At 40.9% G+C, this 14,320-nt stretch overlaps 1 protein-coding gene across 3 annotated transcripts in view; it reads left to right on the top strand.

Moving 5' to 3' along the window:
* LOC116717076 (aldehyde dehydrogenase, mitochondrial-like) overlaps positions 1 to 13,901 on the top strand; it is a 35,639-nt gene extending 21,738 nt beyond the window's left edge. Inside the window, exons 10-13 of one of the 3 annotated variants that reach the window (XM_032558155.1) lie at positions 7,825 to 7,989; positions 9,450 to 9,607; positions 11,569 to 11,683; positions 13,744 to 13,901. In XM_032558155.1, coding sequence (XP_032414046.1) covers positions 7,825 to 7,989; positions 9,450 to 9,607; positions 11,569 to 11,683; positions 13,744 to 13,776 — 471 coding nt within the window. In that variant the 3' untranslated portion in view covers positions 13,777 to 13,901. Of the gene's footprint in view, positions 1 to 7,824; positions 7,990 to 9,449; positions 9,608 to 11,568; positions 11,688 to 13,743 lie in introns of those variants that run through there. The other 2 variants (XR_004338684.1, XM_032558156.1) reach the window with 2 other exon arrangements.
* Positions 13,902 to 14,320: the final 419 nt, after the last annotated feature.

Raw genomic sequence — 14,320 nt, 5'->3', positions numbered from 1 at the left:
CTGCGTTATTTGTGCAGCACAGTCTGTCCGTATGCTTCCGCAGGTCAACAAGTCAAAATCCATAAAGTAGTCCGTATGACTGAGCTCCACTGAAAAATAATCCACAAAACTCACCCAGTCCTTCAGCAATCGTGAGTTAATTTAGTTAATATGCGGTGGTCTTGTCATTTAAACATATCCTCCTCTTCAGCAGACTAGCAGACGCACAGCTTTCAGGGAATAAATCCGACGGGGACAGCTCATCACGACGTCCAGCGATATGCGGGCAATGAATGCCTCCAGCAAACTTTAACACTGATCGCGACGTACTCCGCTCAGAAACTGTATCCACCCCGTGAAACAGACATCCACAAGGAACTTGTAAACAATCACCTCTAGTCCAAAGCTGAATCGGTATCCAGGAGGGAAAGGTCCAAAATATGTTCGGGCGCCAATTGTGACGGTGCGGTGAGAGGTTGGAGAAGGAGTTAGCAATGGTGGTTAGCCACTCTAACCCAAAACAGCAGGACGCACTGTTGAAGTTTTCCACACTGTCGCTTTATTTTCACTTCGTCCATGTAAAGCCAGGTCTCCACAGTACTAACATTACAGTCTCATACATGAGAAAAGAAATGATAATTCACCGCTCTGCACCTCATCATCACCAATGATCTCCTCTACACCACATGGAAGACGAGTTCTTACTCTGTACAATAGTACAACAAAAGAAAAAGGGAATAGGCGCCCCCTTGTGGTGATACCTACTCATGTCTAGGAACCAAGCAGTATAATGACTGTTACACATGAAGAGTTCATATTGCTAAACAGCAATGTTGCACAGTTGTTACCTGAAGATGAAGCTAACACAGATCAGTGTGACTGGTACGAGTCAAAGGCAGCTACTATTAAGCAGTTTTTGCATGAGACAGAAGGTTGGATTCAAGAACGTAAAAGATATGTTCAAAATGAAGAGGCGGTTACTCCACATGACAGTGTTTCTGTGATAGCTGATCTTCGTCGTCAAAGAAGTAAGAGCAGATGGAGTTCCAGCACTGAAGGTTCTTCAGTTGTGTCAAACACTAGTTCAGTGGCTCGCATGAAAGAGGAGGCTAAAAGAGCAGCTCTTCTAGCACAAGCTGAATCGCTAAAGAGGAAAAAGGCAATACAACTACAGGAAGCAAAGCTAAAGGCTGAGTTGGAGGAGCTAGAGATTGAAACTGCAATAGCAGCCTCTACCGCTAAGCTCAAGGTTTTCCAGAACCATGAAGATCCCCGAGATGCCATGAATGAATATGTGAAACACAGGCTGGAAGGACCTCTATCAAGTCTTCCAAGATCCCAACTTGTACATGAAATCCATGCTCCAATGACAGCAAATGATGAAGAGAAGGAAGATCATCCGATTTTTGATGTGTCTGCTAGTATCACGAAACATTCATCTCAGGCATATTTGTGTCATCAGGATCACTCGGATGGAGCCCCACCTACAGGTCCTCAGGATCCCACATCTACAGGTGACAAGATTTATGAAGTGATGCATCATCAGAACCTGATCACTGAAATGTTGGTCAAGCAGCAAAGCCTGTCACTGCTGCCCAAGAGAGACATTCCTGTGTTCTCAGGTGATCCACTCACATATAGATCTTTTCTCAGAGCATTTGACAATGCTATTGACAATAAGACACAAAATGAGAAAGATAAACTTTTCTTTCTGGAGCAGTATACAAGTGGAGAGCCACAAGATCTGGTGAGAAGCTGTGAACACATGGCCCCAGAGAAAGGCTACAGAGAAGCTAGACAACTGCTTCATAAGCAATACGGCGATAATTTAAAAATAGCCATAGCTTACATCGAAAAGGCTTTAAAATGGCCACAAATAAAGACAGATGATGTTAAGGGCTTAAACGCTTATTCTCTCTTCCTGATTGGTTGCCGAAATATGATGCAAGATGTTGACTACATGGAAGAAATGGACAACCCAACAAACATGAGAGTCATTCTGTCCAAATTACCATATAAGATGAGGGAGCGATGGCGTAATGTGGCATTTGAAATGCAGGAGGCCAGAGGAAGAAGAGTGAGGTTCACAGATCTGGTAGATTACATTGACAGACAAAGAAAGATCATCTCAGATCCATTGTTTGGTGATCTCCAGGAAGTCAGTATATCTGCAAAACAAAAAGAAAAAAGCTGTTTTGTGAGGAAAGCAAAGGAAAATACACCAAGAAGTAGCAGTTTTGCTACAAGCGTTGACACAGAAAAACAGAAATTTTCAGTCAAACCAAATCACAAAGACTGATAATGGTCAAGCATTTCAGAATAACTGTTTGTACTGTGACAAGAATCACAGTCTTGACAATTGTGAAAAATTTCAGAAGCAAGCACACAAGGAAAAGATTGAATATTTGAAATCCAAAGGTTTGTGTTTTGGATGCCTTGTTCAAGGTCATTTGAGTAAAGATTGTTCAAGAAGACTGACATGTCAGTTGTGTTTGCGAAAACACCCAAGCATCCTACATGTACAAAGAGAAGAAAAGACATCACCTAAAAAAGAAAGAAACACCACGTCTGAAACTCAGACCACTAGAGCTGTAAGCCAGGAGATATGTGGATACACTGGGGCCGGAAGCAAAGAAGAAGTTTTGGCCATTGTTCCGGTAAAGCTCAAGTCCAAAAAAGGCACACAGATAATTGAGACATACGCCTTCATAGATCCTGGCAGTTCAGCGACGTTTTGCACAGAGAAGATCAGGAGAGCACTGAACTTAAGAGGCAGAAAGACGGACATTTTGCTCCGAACTATGGGACAGGAGAAGCTTGTCCATAGTCACATCCTGTCAGAACTGGAAGTCAGTGGATTGGAGGAATACATTGACTTACCTTCAGTGTTCACACAACATGAAATTCCTGTCAAAAGGGCTAACATTCCAGATCAGAAAGACCTCCGGAAGTGGACATATTTGGATGAGGTGCACCTTCCAAGTATCAATGCAGAAATTGGTCTGCTGATCGGTGCTAATGCTCACAAAGCAATAGAGCCGTGGAAAGTCATCAATAGCCAGGGAGACGGTCTATACGCAGTGAAAACATCAATTGGATGGATTGTCAATGGTCCTGTGAAAGGGGAAGAGGACGTTCAACACTGTGAGAACGAGTTGCCGAGGTTAACTGTGAACAGGATAACAGTGGCAAGCATTGAGGAATTGCTGACACAGCAATATAATTCAGATTTCACAGAGTGTAGCTGTGAAGACAAAACAGAGATGTCACAAGATGATTGGCAGTTCATGAAAGATGTGGAACAGTCTTGTCAGTTCATTGATGGACATTACTGTATAAGTCTCCCATTTAAGAACAAGTCTCTGAAGATGCCCAATAATCGCAGTCTCGCTGAGCAGAGAGCCATCAATCTCAAGAAAAAGCTCATAAAGAACCCTGAGTTTCATGCTGACTATAAAGCGTTCATGTATGACATCATAGCAAAGGGTTATGCTGAAAAGGTGCCTGCATACAGTCAGTGCAACAACGGAGAGGTGTGGTACATCCCACATCATGGGGTGTATCATCCAAAAAAGAAGAAAATCAGAGTTGTTTTTGACTGCACTGCGACATATCAGGGAGTTTCACTGAACAACCAGTTACTCCAAGGCCCAGACCTCACAAATACTTTGATTGGAGTGTTGACAAGGTTTAGAGAGGAGAAGATTGCACTGATGGCCGATATAGAGGCAATGTTTTACCAAGTCAGAGTACCATCAAAGGACTCTGATTTCCTGCGTTTTCTATGGTGGCCTGATGGAGATTTGAATGGAAAACTGGAGGAGTACAGAATGACTGTACACATTTTTGGAGCCACGTCATCTCCAAGTTGCGCTTGTTTTGCCTTAAGAAAGACAGTTGAAGACGAAGAAGGTGAGACAAATGCTGAAGCAGCTAAAACAATCAAGAGAAAGTTTTACATGGATGACTGTTTGGCAGCTGTGGCTTCCGAGGACAAAGCAATAGCACTTTCACAATCTCTGAAGGCTTTATGCTTGTGGGGTGGATTCAACCTGACAAAATGGGTCAGTAACAGCAGAAAGGTTCTGTCATGTATTCCTGAAAATGAAAGAGCTGCAGAGATGAAGGATTTAGATTTGAACAAAGACAATCTGCCTACCGGAAGAGCTCTAGGAATACACTGGTGTACGGAGTCGGACACTTTCATGTTTAAGGTGAACGTACCAAGAAAACCTGCCACAAGGAGAGGAATTCTTTCAGTTGTTAACTCAGTTTATGATCCTTTGGGCTTAATTTCCCCATGTATTCTTCCTGCCCAGCTGATTTTGAGAGAACTCTGTCAAAGAAAATTGAGCTGGGACCAGGATATTGGAGGAGATTTGCAAAAATGGATGCAGTGGGTTTCAGAGCTCGAGGAACTTTCCAGCTTCCGCATAAAGAGATGTACCAAGCCAGATGATTTCTGCCCCACAGCTAAAGCAGAGATACACCATTTCTCAGACGCAAGTGATGTTGGTTATGGCACTGCTTCATACCTATTGCTGATCAATGAAGATGGAAGAAGGAACTGTGGATTGCTCATGGCTAAATCCAGAGTTGCCCCTCTGAAGAAAATAACAGTTCCTAGGATGGAACTGACTGCTGCAGTCATAGCAGTGAAAGTCGACAGACTGTTGAAACAGGAGCTGGAAACCCCCCTTGGAGAATCTGTTTTTTGGACAGACAGCATGACTGTGCTTAGGTACATAGAGAATGACGCTTCACGTTTCAAGACCTTTGTGGCCAACCGGGTTGCATTCATTAGGGAAGCTACTTCACCATCTCAGTGGAGATACGTGAATAGTTCACTTAATCCAGCAGATATGGCTTCACGTGGTACAAAATTTACCACTCTCATTCAGAACCACAGCTGGATTTGTGGTCCACATTTCCTTTATGAAGAGGAGACTGAGTGGCCTACAAGACCTGACATACCAAGCACCATGGACGAGGACAGTGAGATCAAAAAGATAGATCTAGTCAGTCTCTTGACCATGACTGAAGTTACACCCATGAAAAAACTAGTGGAATACTACTCTGACTGGCACAAACTGAAAAAAGCTGTTGCATGGATGCTACGCATGAAAGACTTGCTTCACTACCTCGTTGAGAAGAGAAAAGAATGTAAAGAGTTTGCTGTCCTGAAAGAGACAGAATCATTAAAGCAGTCCCAGAAAGTGCATGAAAAAATGATGGGCCTGAGAAAGTCAGTGAAAGCAAAAACCTTTGTCTGTGCAGGACTTGGAAGACGCAAAAGTGGTGCTAATATGTCACAGTCAAAGAGAGATGTATCCAGAAGAGTTGTCTTCACTCTTAGGTAAGGATTCCCATGTAAAGAGGTCAAATCAACTTTCCAAATTAGATCCTTTTCTGCACGATGGCATCATCAAAGTTGGAGGTCGATTGAACAAATCAACCATGCCAGAGGAAGCAAGATGCCCAACTGTGTTGCACAAAGAACATCACGTTGCTAGGCTAATTCTGCAACAGGTTCATCGACAAAATGGTCACTGCAGAAGGAACCAGCTAATTGCAAAGGTCAGACAGCAGTACGGGATACCAGGACTGAACAGAGCAGCTCGGACGATAATATCAAAATGCATCACATGCAGGAAAATACATGCAAAGCCTGGAGTCCAGAAAATGGCAGACTTATTGGAGGAGCGTGTACTCCCAGACAAGCCTCCGTTCACACATGTGGGAGTGGACTATTTTGGACCTTTTGGTGTAAAAAGGGGACGCAGCGTAGTGAAGCGCTATGGTGTACTGTTTACATGCTTTGCACTGAGAGCAGTCCACATAAAGGTTGCTCACTCTTTGGATACCTCATCATGCATAAATGCCATCAGAAGATTTATATGTAGAAGAGGTCAAGTTTCTACTCTGCACTCAGATAATGGCACTAATTTTATTGGTGCTGAAAAGGAGCTTAGAGAAACCATAGCTGAGCTTGATCAATCTAAAATAAGAGAAGAGCTGATGCCAAAAGGTATCGCATGGACCTTTAACACACCAACTGCCTCTCATCAAGGTGGAATATGGGAAAGACAGATTCGTACTGTCAGGAATGTGTTGAACTCTGTTTTGAGTAAACAAACATTAGATGATGATGGTCTTCACACACTATTATGTGAAGTAGAAGCAATCATAAATGATCGACCTTTGACTGCTGCATCAGATGATCCAAATGACCTGGAGGTTCTGACCCCAAATCATCTTCTGTTGTTGAAGAAACAGCCAATCCTTCCTCCAGGCTTGTTTGACAGTGATGATACATACTCACGTCAAAGATGGAGACAGACACAATACATGGCGGACTTATTTTGGTTGAGATGGACAAAGGAATATCTTCCATTGCTACAAGAGCAGCAGAGATGGCGGACTAAAAGGAGAAATTTTGTCCCTGGAGATCTTGTACTCATTGTTGACAGTTCAGCCCCAAGAAACGCTTGGTTGACTGGAAGAATCCAAAAGACCTTCCTGGACTCCAGAGGAATTGTGCGACGGGTTCAAGTTCAAACCAAGTCTAGTGTGTTAGATAGACCTATAAGTAAACTCTGTTTGTTACAGGAAGCAGAATGAGTTAAGACTGCTGGTAGGTTCAAGGGCAAACCCTTGATAGATTTTTTGTTAGGTTAATAGTTGTATGGCTCTTTTTGACGTGTAATTGTTATGCATCCTGCCTGTACAATTAGGGGCCGGAATGTTAGAGCCATAAATAGGAAATATTTAAGTTATTTGTATGATGGTTTGTTTTTTATTATTTTATTATATTTAGTTAGAAGACTGATATTTGTTCAGGCCATTTTTATTGTGAAATTTAGATTTATTTTGAAAGGCTTGCTTCCTGTCGGGCCATATATTGTATTAAAAAAGCTTGACGGATTACCAAGACACGGAGCAATACGGTTTTTGACCGTGTAAGCTGTTTTGGAAAAGGAAAAAGAGGAATTGTAAAATTGATGCATCGTCATTTTTGTATTTGCATTTTTTCGTTACTTTTTACTGATAAAGAATTTTTGTTAAATTCACGGTTTGCACGCGTCCTTTACTTCCAGTGTCTAAGGAATGACACAGATATTGGATCTGTTGCCATAACAGGACCAAAGAAAGCAAGGCAGCTGCAAGCCTTTAAAATTGTGACGTTTTTTTGGGTCAGATGGATAGAAATTGTAACAGCAGCTGCATGGGGGGGCCCAATTTAATTTTTTGTCATGAGGCCCAAGATTCCTGGCGGCGCCCCTGCCTTGTGCTAACATATCGCATTGAGCATGACGAAAAGAGTGAGTCGGACTTCTTTGAGTAAAGCCAACTGAGTCTAAGATGGCGCTAAAGGCTATCCTTAGGCTGTCACCCTCAGTGATAGTATATGCATGTTAAAATCCCCACTACTATGATCTTATCAGTATTTGCCACTAGATCAGATAATGAGGTATGATGTAAAAATTGAGAGTAAAGGCCTGATAGAGGATAAACAATAAACAAGTTGCAACCAGAATGAGGAAAACTAGGGATTCAATGTTAATCCTGAACTGTAGCTATTAACATGTTCAGAAGCTGTAGAGAGGTGTGTTAAACTGAGACTCTTTCTTGGTCTGGAACCGGAATTGTCATTGTTTAACCAGATTCCTAGAAAAGAGCTGCTGCATCCAAAGTGGGATGGATGCCGTCTATCCGGATCAGACCGTGTTTTCCCCAAAATGTTCACCAAAGTCCTGGTGACCTTTTCCGGTACATTCAGGGTCTTTTGAAGTTCACTGACTTTAGTATAAACTTGACATGCTGTTCATTCTGTGATGTTTCCAGGTAGATCAGGAGCAGTTCAAAAAGATTCTGGGCTACATCAGCAGTGGGAAGAAAGAAGGTGCCAAACTGATGTGTGGAGGAGGAGTGGCAGCAGACAGAGGCTACTTCATCCAACCTACGGTGTTTGGAGATGTCCAGGACAACATGATCATTGCCAGGGAGGAGGTAGAGTGGTGTGGATGGTTGGCTAGACGGTGTACAATGCTTTGGGTTTTTCCTCCAGGCTTGTATGTTTTCTGAGATCTCCATGGTCTGCTTAGACATGCATGAAGAGATGCAGGCAAACGGTTGTATTTTCAAGCCCTGCCACTAGTGGTGAAAGTGTTACTCCACCCTCTACCTGCTTTCATCAGTTCTGCCTCCTTTAAAAGGAGGAGCATTTATTTATTTATTTCAAACATGATAGAAGTATAAGTTAACACACATGAACAAGGAATGCAAAAGGCATATTTTTTGTACCACAATAAGAAGTAAGAAACTTATAAGCTCCTACCCCATAAATTCGTACAATATTTTCAGATGGACCCTCATTATTAAAACAAATAAAAAAAATAAAATGAAAAAAAAAACATAGGTTAATTAATGTTCCATTTTATCTGGGTTTACGTATGTCTAAGTATATACATCCATACCCACACACTCATGCGTTAGCCTCAATTTACATGTGCACTTTAGAGCTGTCTCTCACCCATATTTCTATATCTTGTGAAAATGACATCCTTGTATTTCCTCTTAAATTGTATTAAATTTTGACTTTGTTTTAACTCATTTAACTTGTTCCATAATTTTACACCATGAATTGAAATACAAAAGCTTTCTTGTTGTGTGTGTACCTTAAGTTTGAGTAACCCCTTAAGTTATATCCTCCTTCTTTTACAAAAATCATGCTCTGTATGAGCTCAGGTAGCAGTTTATTAGATGCCTTAAACATAATTTGAGCAATTTTAAATTCCACCAGATCTTCATATTTAAGAATTGTAGATTTAATAGCACTGAATAGAGAACGTGTAGCTTCTAATTTATACTACAAACATTAGCTTCTTTACTGATTAACAAACAGTCAATATTTCCATTATATTCTTCTAAAAAATAGTGTCAGTAATAGAGCAGATCAAACATGACTGGCCACATGTTCCTTCCACTGGGCTGTGAGGTGGAGGTGTGGGCTTGGTCTGGTCTCCACCTCCACTTGGATATAATCGCATCCTCTTTGTGTCCCCCTACTCTGTTAATCTCTACAACACTTGTGATGAGAGCCACTGTTCTTCAATGATTTAGGGAACAAGGGATGCATGATGTTTCTGCATCAAACTCTGTATTAGCCAACATATCTGTACCAGTCCACTAATTAAAACTGGGCCAACATTAACCAATGTTTATTTCCATCTTGTTCCTGTTTGGATATGTGTTTCAGGAGGGGGAAGTGGGTTGGTTGGGTTAGTCATGTGGTATAAGTTTGATGGGATCATAATGCAGTGCAGGATTATGGGATGTTTTACTGAAGTTTTTCCCCCCCCACAATGTTAAGCATTATCCATCCACACCCACATAGCTCATTGAGGCTATGTTATGATTTACTTTGCCTGGGTGAACATTTACTTCTATTTTTCTGGGTTTTTTTCTAGATTTTTGGTCCAGTGATGCAGATCTTTAAATTTAAAACACTGGAGGAGGTTATAACCAGAGCCAACGACACCAAATATGGACTTGCAGCTTCAGTTTTCACAACTGACATTGACAAAGCGAACTATGTGTCCAGTGGGCTCCGGGCTGGCACAGTCTGGTATGTGGGCCTTTTCTGAAGATTTATCTAAGCTAGGGGTGCCCAGAGTCGGTCCTCAAGGGCCGGCATCCTGCATGTTTTAGTTCTCTCCCTGGTAGTACCAACAACCTTTTCAGCAGGTCAGTGTTCTTCTTGGGCCTTCTAACGAGCCATCATTTGATCCAGGCGTGTTAAATGAAGGAGAGAACTAAAACGTTCAGGATGCCGGCCCTCCAGGACCCACTTTGGGCACCCCTGATCTAAGCCAACCTTAATTTAATTTGCTTGGTGGGGGACATGAAGTTGTTGCCAATCAGATAGTGTGAACTATATTTAGAAAAAAATTGTATAAATCAAAAGGAAGGCTGGCTACAAAGTGTGGTTTATATGTAGACAAAGTTGTTGGTGCCTCTGTTAATGAATTAAAAACCCACAAAAGTCACTGAAATAACTAAACTGACAAAAGGCAATGAAATAAAATGTACTGAAAATGAACCAGTGATATTCAGACGTTGGTTTTGATTTGTGGTTCATTAAAAAAAAATATAATGGACAAAAATGATGGTACCTCTGGAAAACATTGAGAATGATTAGACCACAGAGACATGTTAAACTAAGGCGTGACCACTAAGCATTCCCAGTGTTTTCTAGGTTATAATCAGTCAGTCGACCTATTTAAATGGTGATCAGTTGTCCGTCCGCTGTTTGGTGACATGGTGTGTTCCACACTGAACATGGACCACAGGCAGTAAGGGAGAGGGCTGTCCTAGGAGATTAGAAAGATAATCATAGAGCAGCTTGTTAAAGGTAATGACTATCGGAGCGTCTCCAAGCAGCTTGATGCTCTTCTGACTACAGCTGCAGAGATTATTCAGAAGTTACAGGGCCACTAGACTGTTGCTAGCCTCCCTGGTTGTGAGAGGAAAACTGAAGAGAAGGATGAAATGAATGGTGACCAAAGAGCCCAGAACAACTTTCAAAGAAATTAAAGGTGAACTCCAAGGTCAAGGTACGTTAGAGTAAGATCGCATACATCAGGTTTTCCATCATTGTTTGAGCCAAAGTAAAGGTCATGGCAGATGACCAAGGAGGAAAACAACGTATAAAAAAGTGAGGGTGAAATTTTCCACAATACATGTTGACAAACCACAAAGCTTCTGGGAAAATGTCCATGAGACAGATCAGACAAAACTGGAGCTTCTTGGCAAGGCACATCAGCTCTATGTTCACAGACGCAAAAATGAAGCAGATCAAGAGAAGAACATTTTACTCTCGCCTGGAGAACTCACCCTTCAAACCTGAAATGGTGACATGAGTTTGTCCACCAAGATTGGACCAGAATATCTGTGGACAGGTACAGAAGTCTCATTGACGGTTACAGAAATCCTTTAATTGCAGGGATTATCTCCAAAGGTTGATCAACAAAATATTAAGTTACAGGCCCCATAACTTTTGTCCAGCACTATTTCATCAGGTTTTTCTTAATGATTCTGTTGTTATTACAGTGGAAAGCAGGTGTTGCTGTAAAATCTCATTTATGTTTTAATCTTTAGTGATACGACATGAAAGGGAAACCGTATTAAATGTAGACAAATAGTTTGTGTTGGTCATCAGTTTGGGATGATAGTCCATTTATAGGTTCAGAGATCAACTATAAAACACCAAATGTTTTTGATAACTTGTCCAGTGGGAGGCCGTCCAGGTGAACTTGGTCATCAACAGAACAATGACACCAAACACAGCAAGTCTTTGATGTCAGGCAAATAAATTTCAATAGCCCAGTCAAAGTCCAGAGCTCAGTCTGAATGCACCGGTACATGCTAACATATTTTGGCAAACAAAAAATACATTGTAAAATGGAGCGCCTCAGAAATTCCTTCAACTTGCTACTAAATGTAGGTGAAAAAGGGTGGAATTACTTTACTACTGCTCTGTGTGTATTGTGCATCTAAAATGACTTTTGTTTCCCTCTTTCTCTGCAGGATAAACTGTTACAACGTGTTTGCTTCCCAGGCTCCATTTGGAGGCTACAAAGCCTCAGGTAATGGCAGAGAGTTGGGAGAGTATGGACTGGAAGCCTACACAGAAGTTAAAACGGTAATTACCCAAACATGCGCCTCACATCCTGAAAGCTAACAATGACTGCATCAAGTCTGAATTGGCCTGGCAGTGGTTGGAGCAGACAAGGTGCGGGGGGGAGGAGTCTTAGAAATGAAGCAACAGGTTGACCAACAGGTAGAGAATTTATAGACTTATAAATGGTGAACCATTAACTGTAGCAATTCATCAGCTACCTGAGAAATAAAAATCTTAGTCTTATTAATACAAATACTTGATCTAACAAGTCTATCTGAAGGGTCATTCTTTCAGTCTTCATTCTTAGAGTACCAATAAAAACTGATTATACAGGATATAGTCACTAAGAAAATATTAATAACCACACTGATATATTTTTGATGATTAAACAAGTCAAGTAACAAACATGGAATCTACTTGAGGAGGAATTTCAAAGGAAAGTGAAACTAAATGTTCACATGAACCTGATTAAACATCCAACTTTATAACATCAGAATCAATTATTCTTTCTGAAAGGTAAACTCGGGTCCAGCAGGGTCGTGGATATGATTTCAAATGTAACTAAATACTTTTATCAAAACAAAAGGTAAAATGTTGAAAGACGCATCCCATGGTCATGGAAATGATGTCAATCTGTTTTAAGGAGATTGCAAAAACTGGAAGGATAGTGGGGACCAATCGTCTTTGAGGAAGAAATGTGGCCGGAAAAATATCCTGTATGGTTGTGATTTGTAATCACTTAAACGTTTGAAATCAAATTGAAGGAAAAATAGAGTAGAACTCTGGGCTATGTTTAATAGTGAAAGAGCATTTTCACATGCACAATGTAAAGAACTCAAGGGATTGGAACTGAACAGCTGTGTATCCTTAAGAAAACCACAAATCGTTGAGGCTAACCTGACAAAAAGGCCTCAATTTGCTAGGGAGCATAAAGATTCAACTCTGGACTCAAACCACGTGACCTTTTCTGTTGCTCCAGATTTACCTTGTTCCAGAGTGATGGGTGCATCTGGGTAAGCAGAGAGGCAGGTGAAATGATTACCCATCATGCCTAGTGGCCAATGTACAAGCCTGTGGGGGCAGTGCTGTAGTCTTGGGTTGCTGTAGTTAGTCATGTCTGGGGTCAGCAACAGTATGTGTTCAGACTGAGTTCAGATGGCTATCTGAATATACTGAATGGCCAGGTTATTTCATCAATGGATTTCTTCTTCCTTGATGGAACGGTGATATCACAAGATGACATTGAATCAAAATGCCAGGATTCAACAGGCTTGGATTGAAAAAGAGGTTCAGGGAGTGCGAGACATAATTTTCAGACATTGTTTGGCCAGAGAATCTTTGGGATGTGCTGGAGAACTCTTTGCACAGTGGTCAGACCCTACCATCATCAATGTAAGGTCTTGGTGAAAAATGAATACAACACTGGATGCAAATAAATCTTGTGACATTGCAAAGCTTATCAAAACAATGTCCCAGCAAGTGTGTGCCGTTATCAAAGCTAAAGGCAGTTCAACAAAATATTACTGTCTGACCTTTTTCTTTGGTGGGAACTTTTTTTTAATGATTTTTTAGCCAGTGTACATAATACTAATCCTTTAACTCCACTGACCATTGCTTGGCACTGGTTCTGCCCATCTCTCTGTTAGTCTACACAGAAGTTGCCACATCATCAGGCCAAGGAGTTTAGAAGATCTTACTAAAAATTATTCTTTCAAATCTTTTAATTCATGTTTACAGACTGACAGCCTCAAAACAAAGCCTGAGTCTTGCTTTCTGGAGCAGCAGATCACCACTAAAATGCAATAAAACAAGGATGCATTTAACATTACTGAAGCAATGTATGACCAGAGCAATATTTTATAGAGAACAATTTGACATGCACTCAAACAACTTGTAGAGCTCATAGTTGAGCTGTTGCTTTACATAAGTCATGGCCAATTAAGATTGGGTAAAATCAGTTCTAATGGTTTCACCTCCAGCCGTCGGCCTGGAGCCTCTGCATGAAGCAAAGCGTAGAACAAGGGGCTGGTGTTTTCCAGGCTACAGGACGAGTGAAAGATGAAATGTTCTGCTTGTTTCAGGTGACAATCAAGGTGCCACAGAAGACTTCTTAAACATTTTCCTGGAAACCTGAGGCATGCTGAGAGGAAAAGTTCAACTGTGATTTTTGAACTGTTTTGGATTATTCTGCTTTCTAATAAATATTTGCACAGAAATGAAATAAAAACTGTACAATGGATCTTTTTCTTTTTCTCTCATCTAGCAAAAATGCATATCCTGTTACTAAGCTTTACAATTCATTACTGAAACGTTACAACAGATGAGTTGTGATAAAATGAGAAAGCCTATAATCAGAGAAACTAACTGTAATTCAGATTTGGTAATGAATAACACTATGCTTCTCTTTTCTTGGTAAATGTTTATTGTGAAAGCAGTTGAGTGAAGTGCAACTTCCCCATGATGTACGTAATTTTCAGATTGCCTACAAAAGCTGCAACAAGTGGTACCACCAACATTGTGCCAAGAAGCCCAGCAGACACAGATTGATAAATGTGTATTACTTAAGAGTTAGAGTTGAGTAAAGTGGGTTCTTTATGAACAGCAAAAAATGAACAGTTTTTGCTGTTACCCTTTGTTGTGACATAACGAATACATAAC

This window comes from Xiphophorus hellerii, chromosome 3 (genome assembly GCF_003331165.1).
Source record: "Xiphophorus hellerii strain 12219 chromosome 3, Xiphophorus_hellerii-4.1, whole genome shotgun sequence".
Classification (NCBI taxonomy): domain Eukaryota; kingdom Metazoa; phylum Chordata; class Actinopteri; order Cyprinodontiformes; family Poeciliidae; genus Xiphophorus; species Xiphophorus hellerii.
Note: the sequence above shows the minus strand (reverse complement) of the source record. Positions and strands in the feature narration are given on the sequence as shown.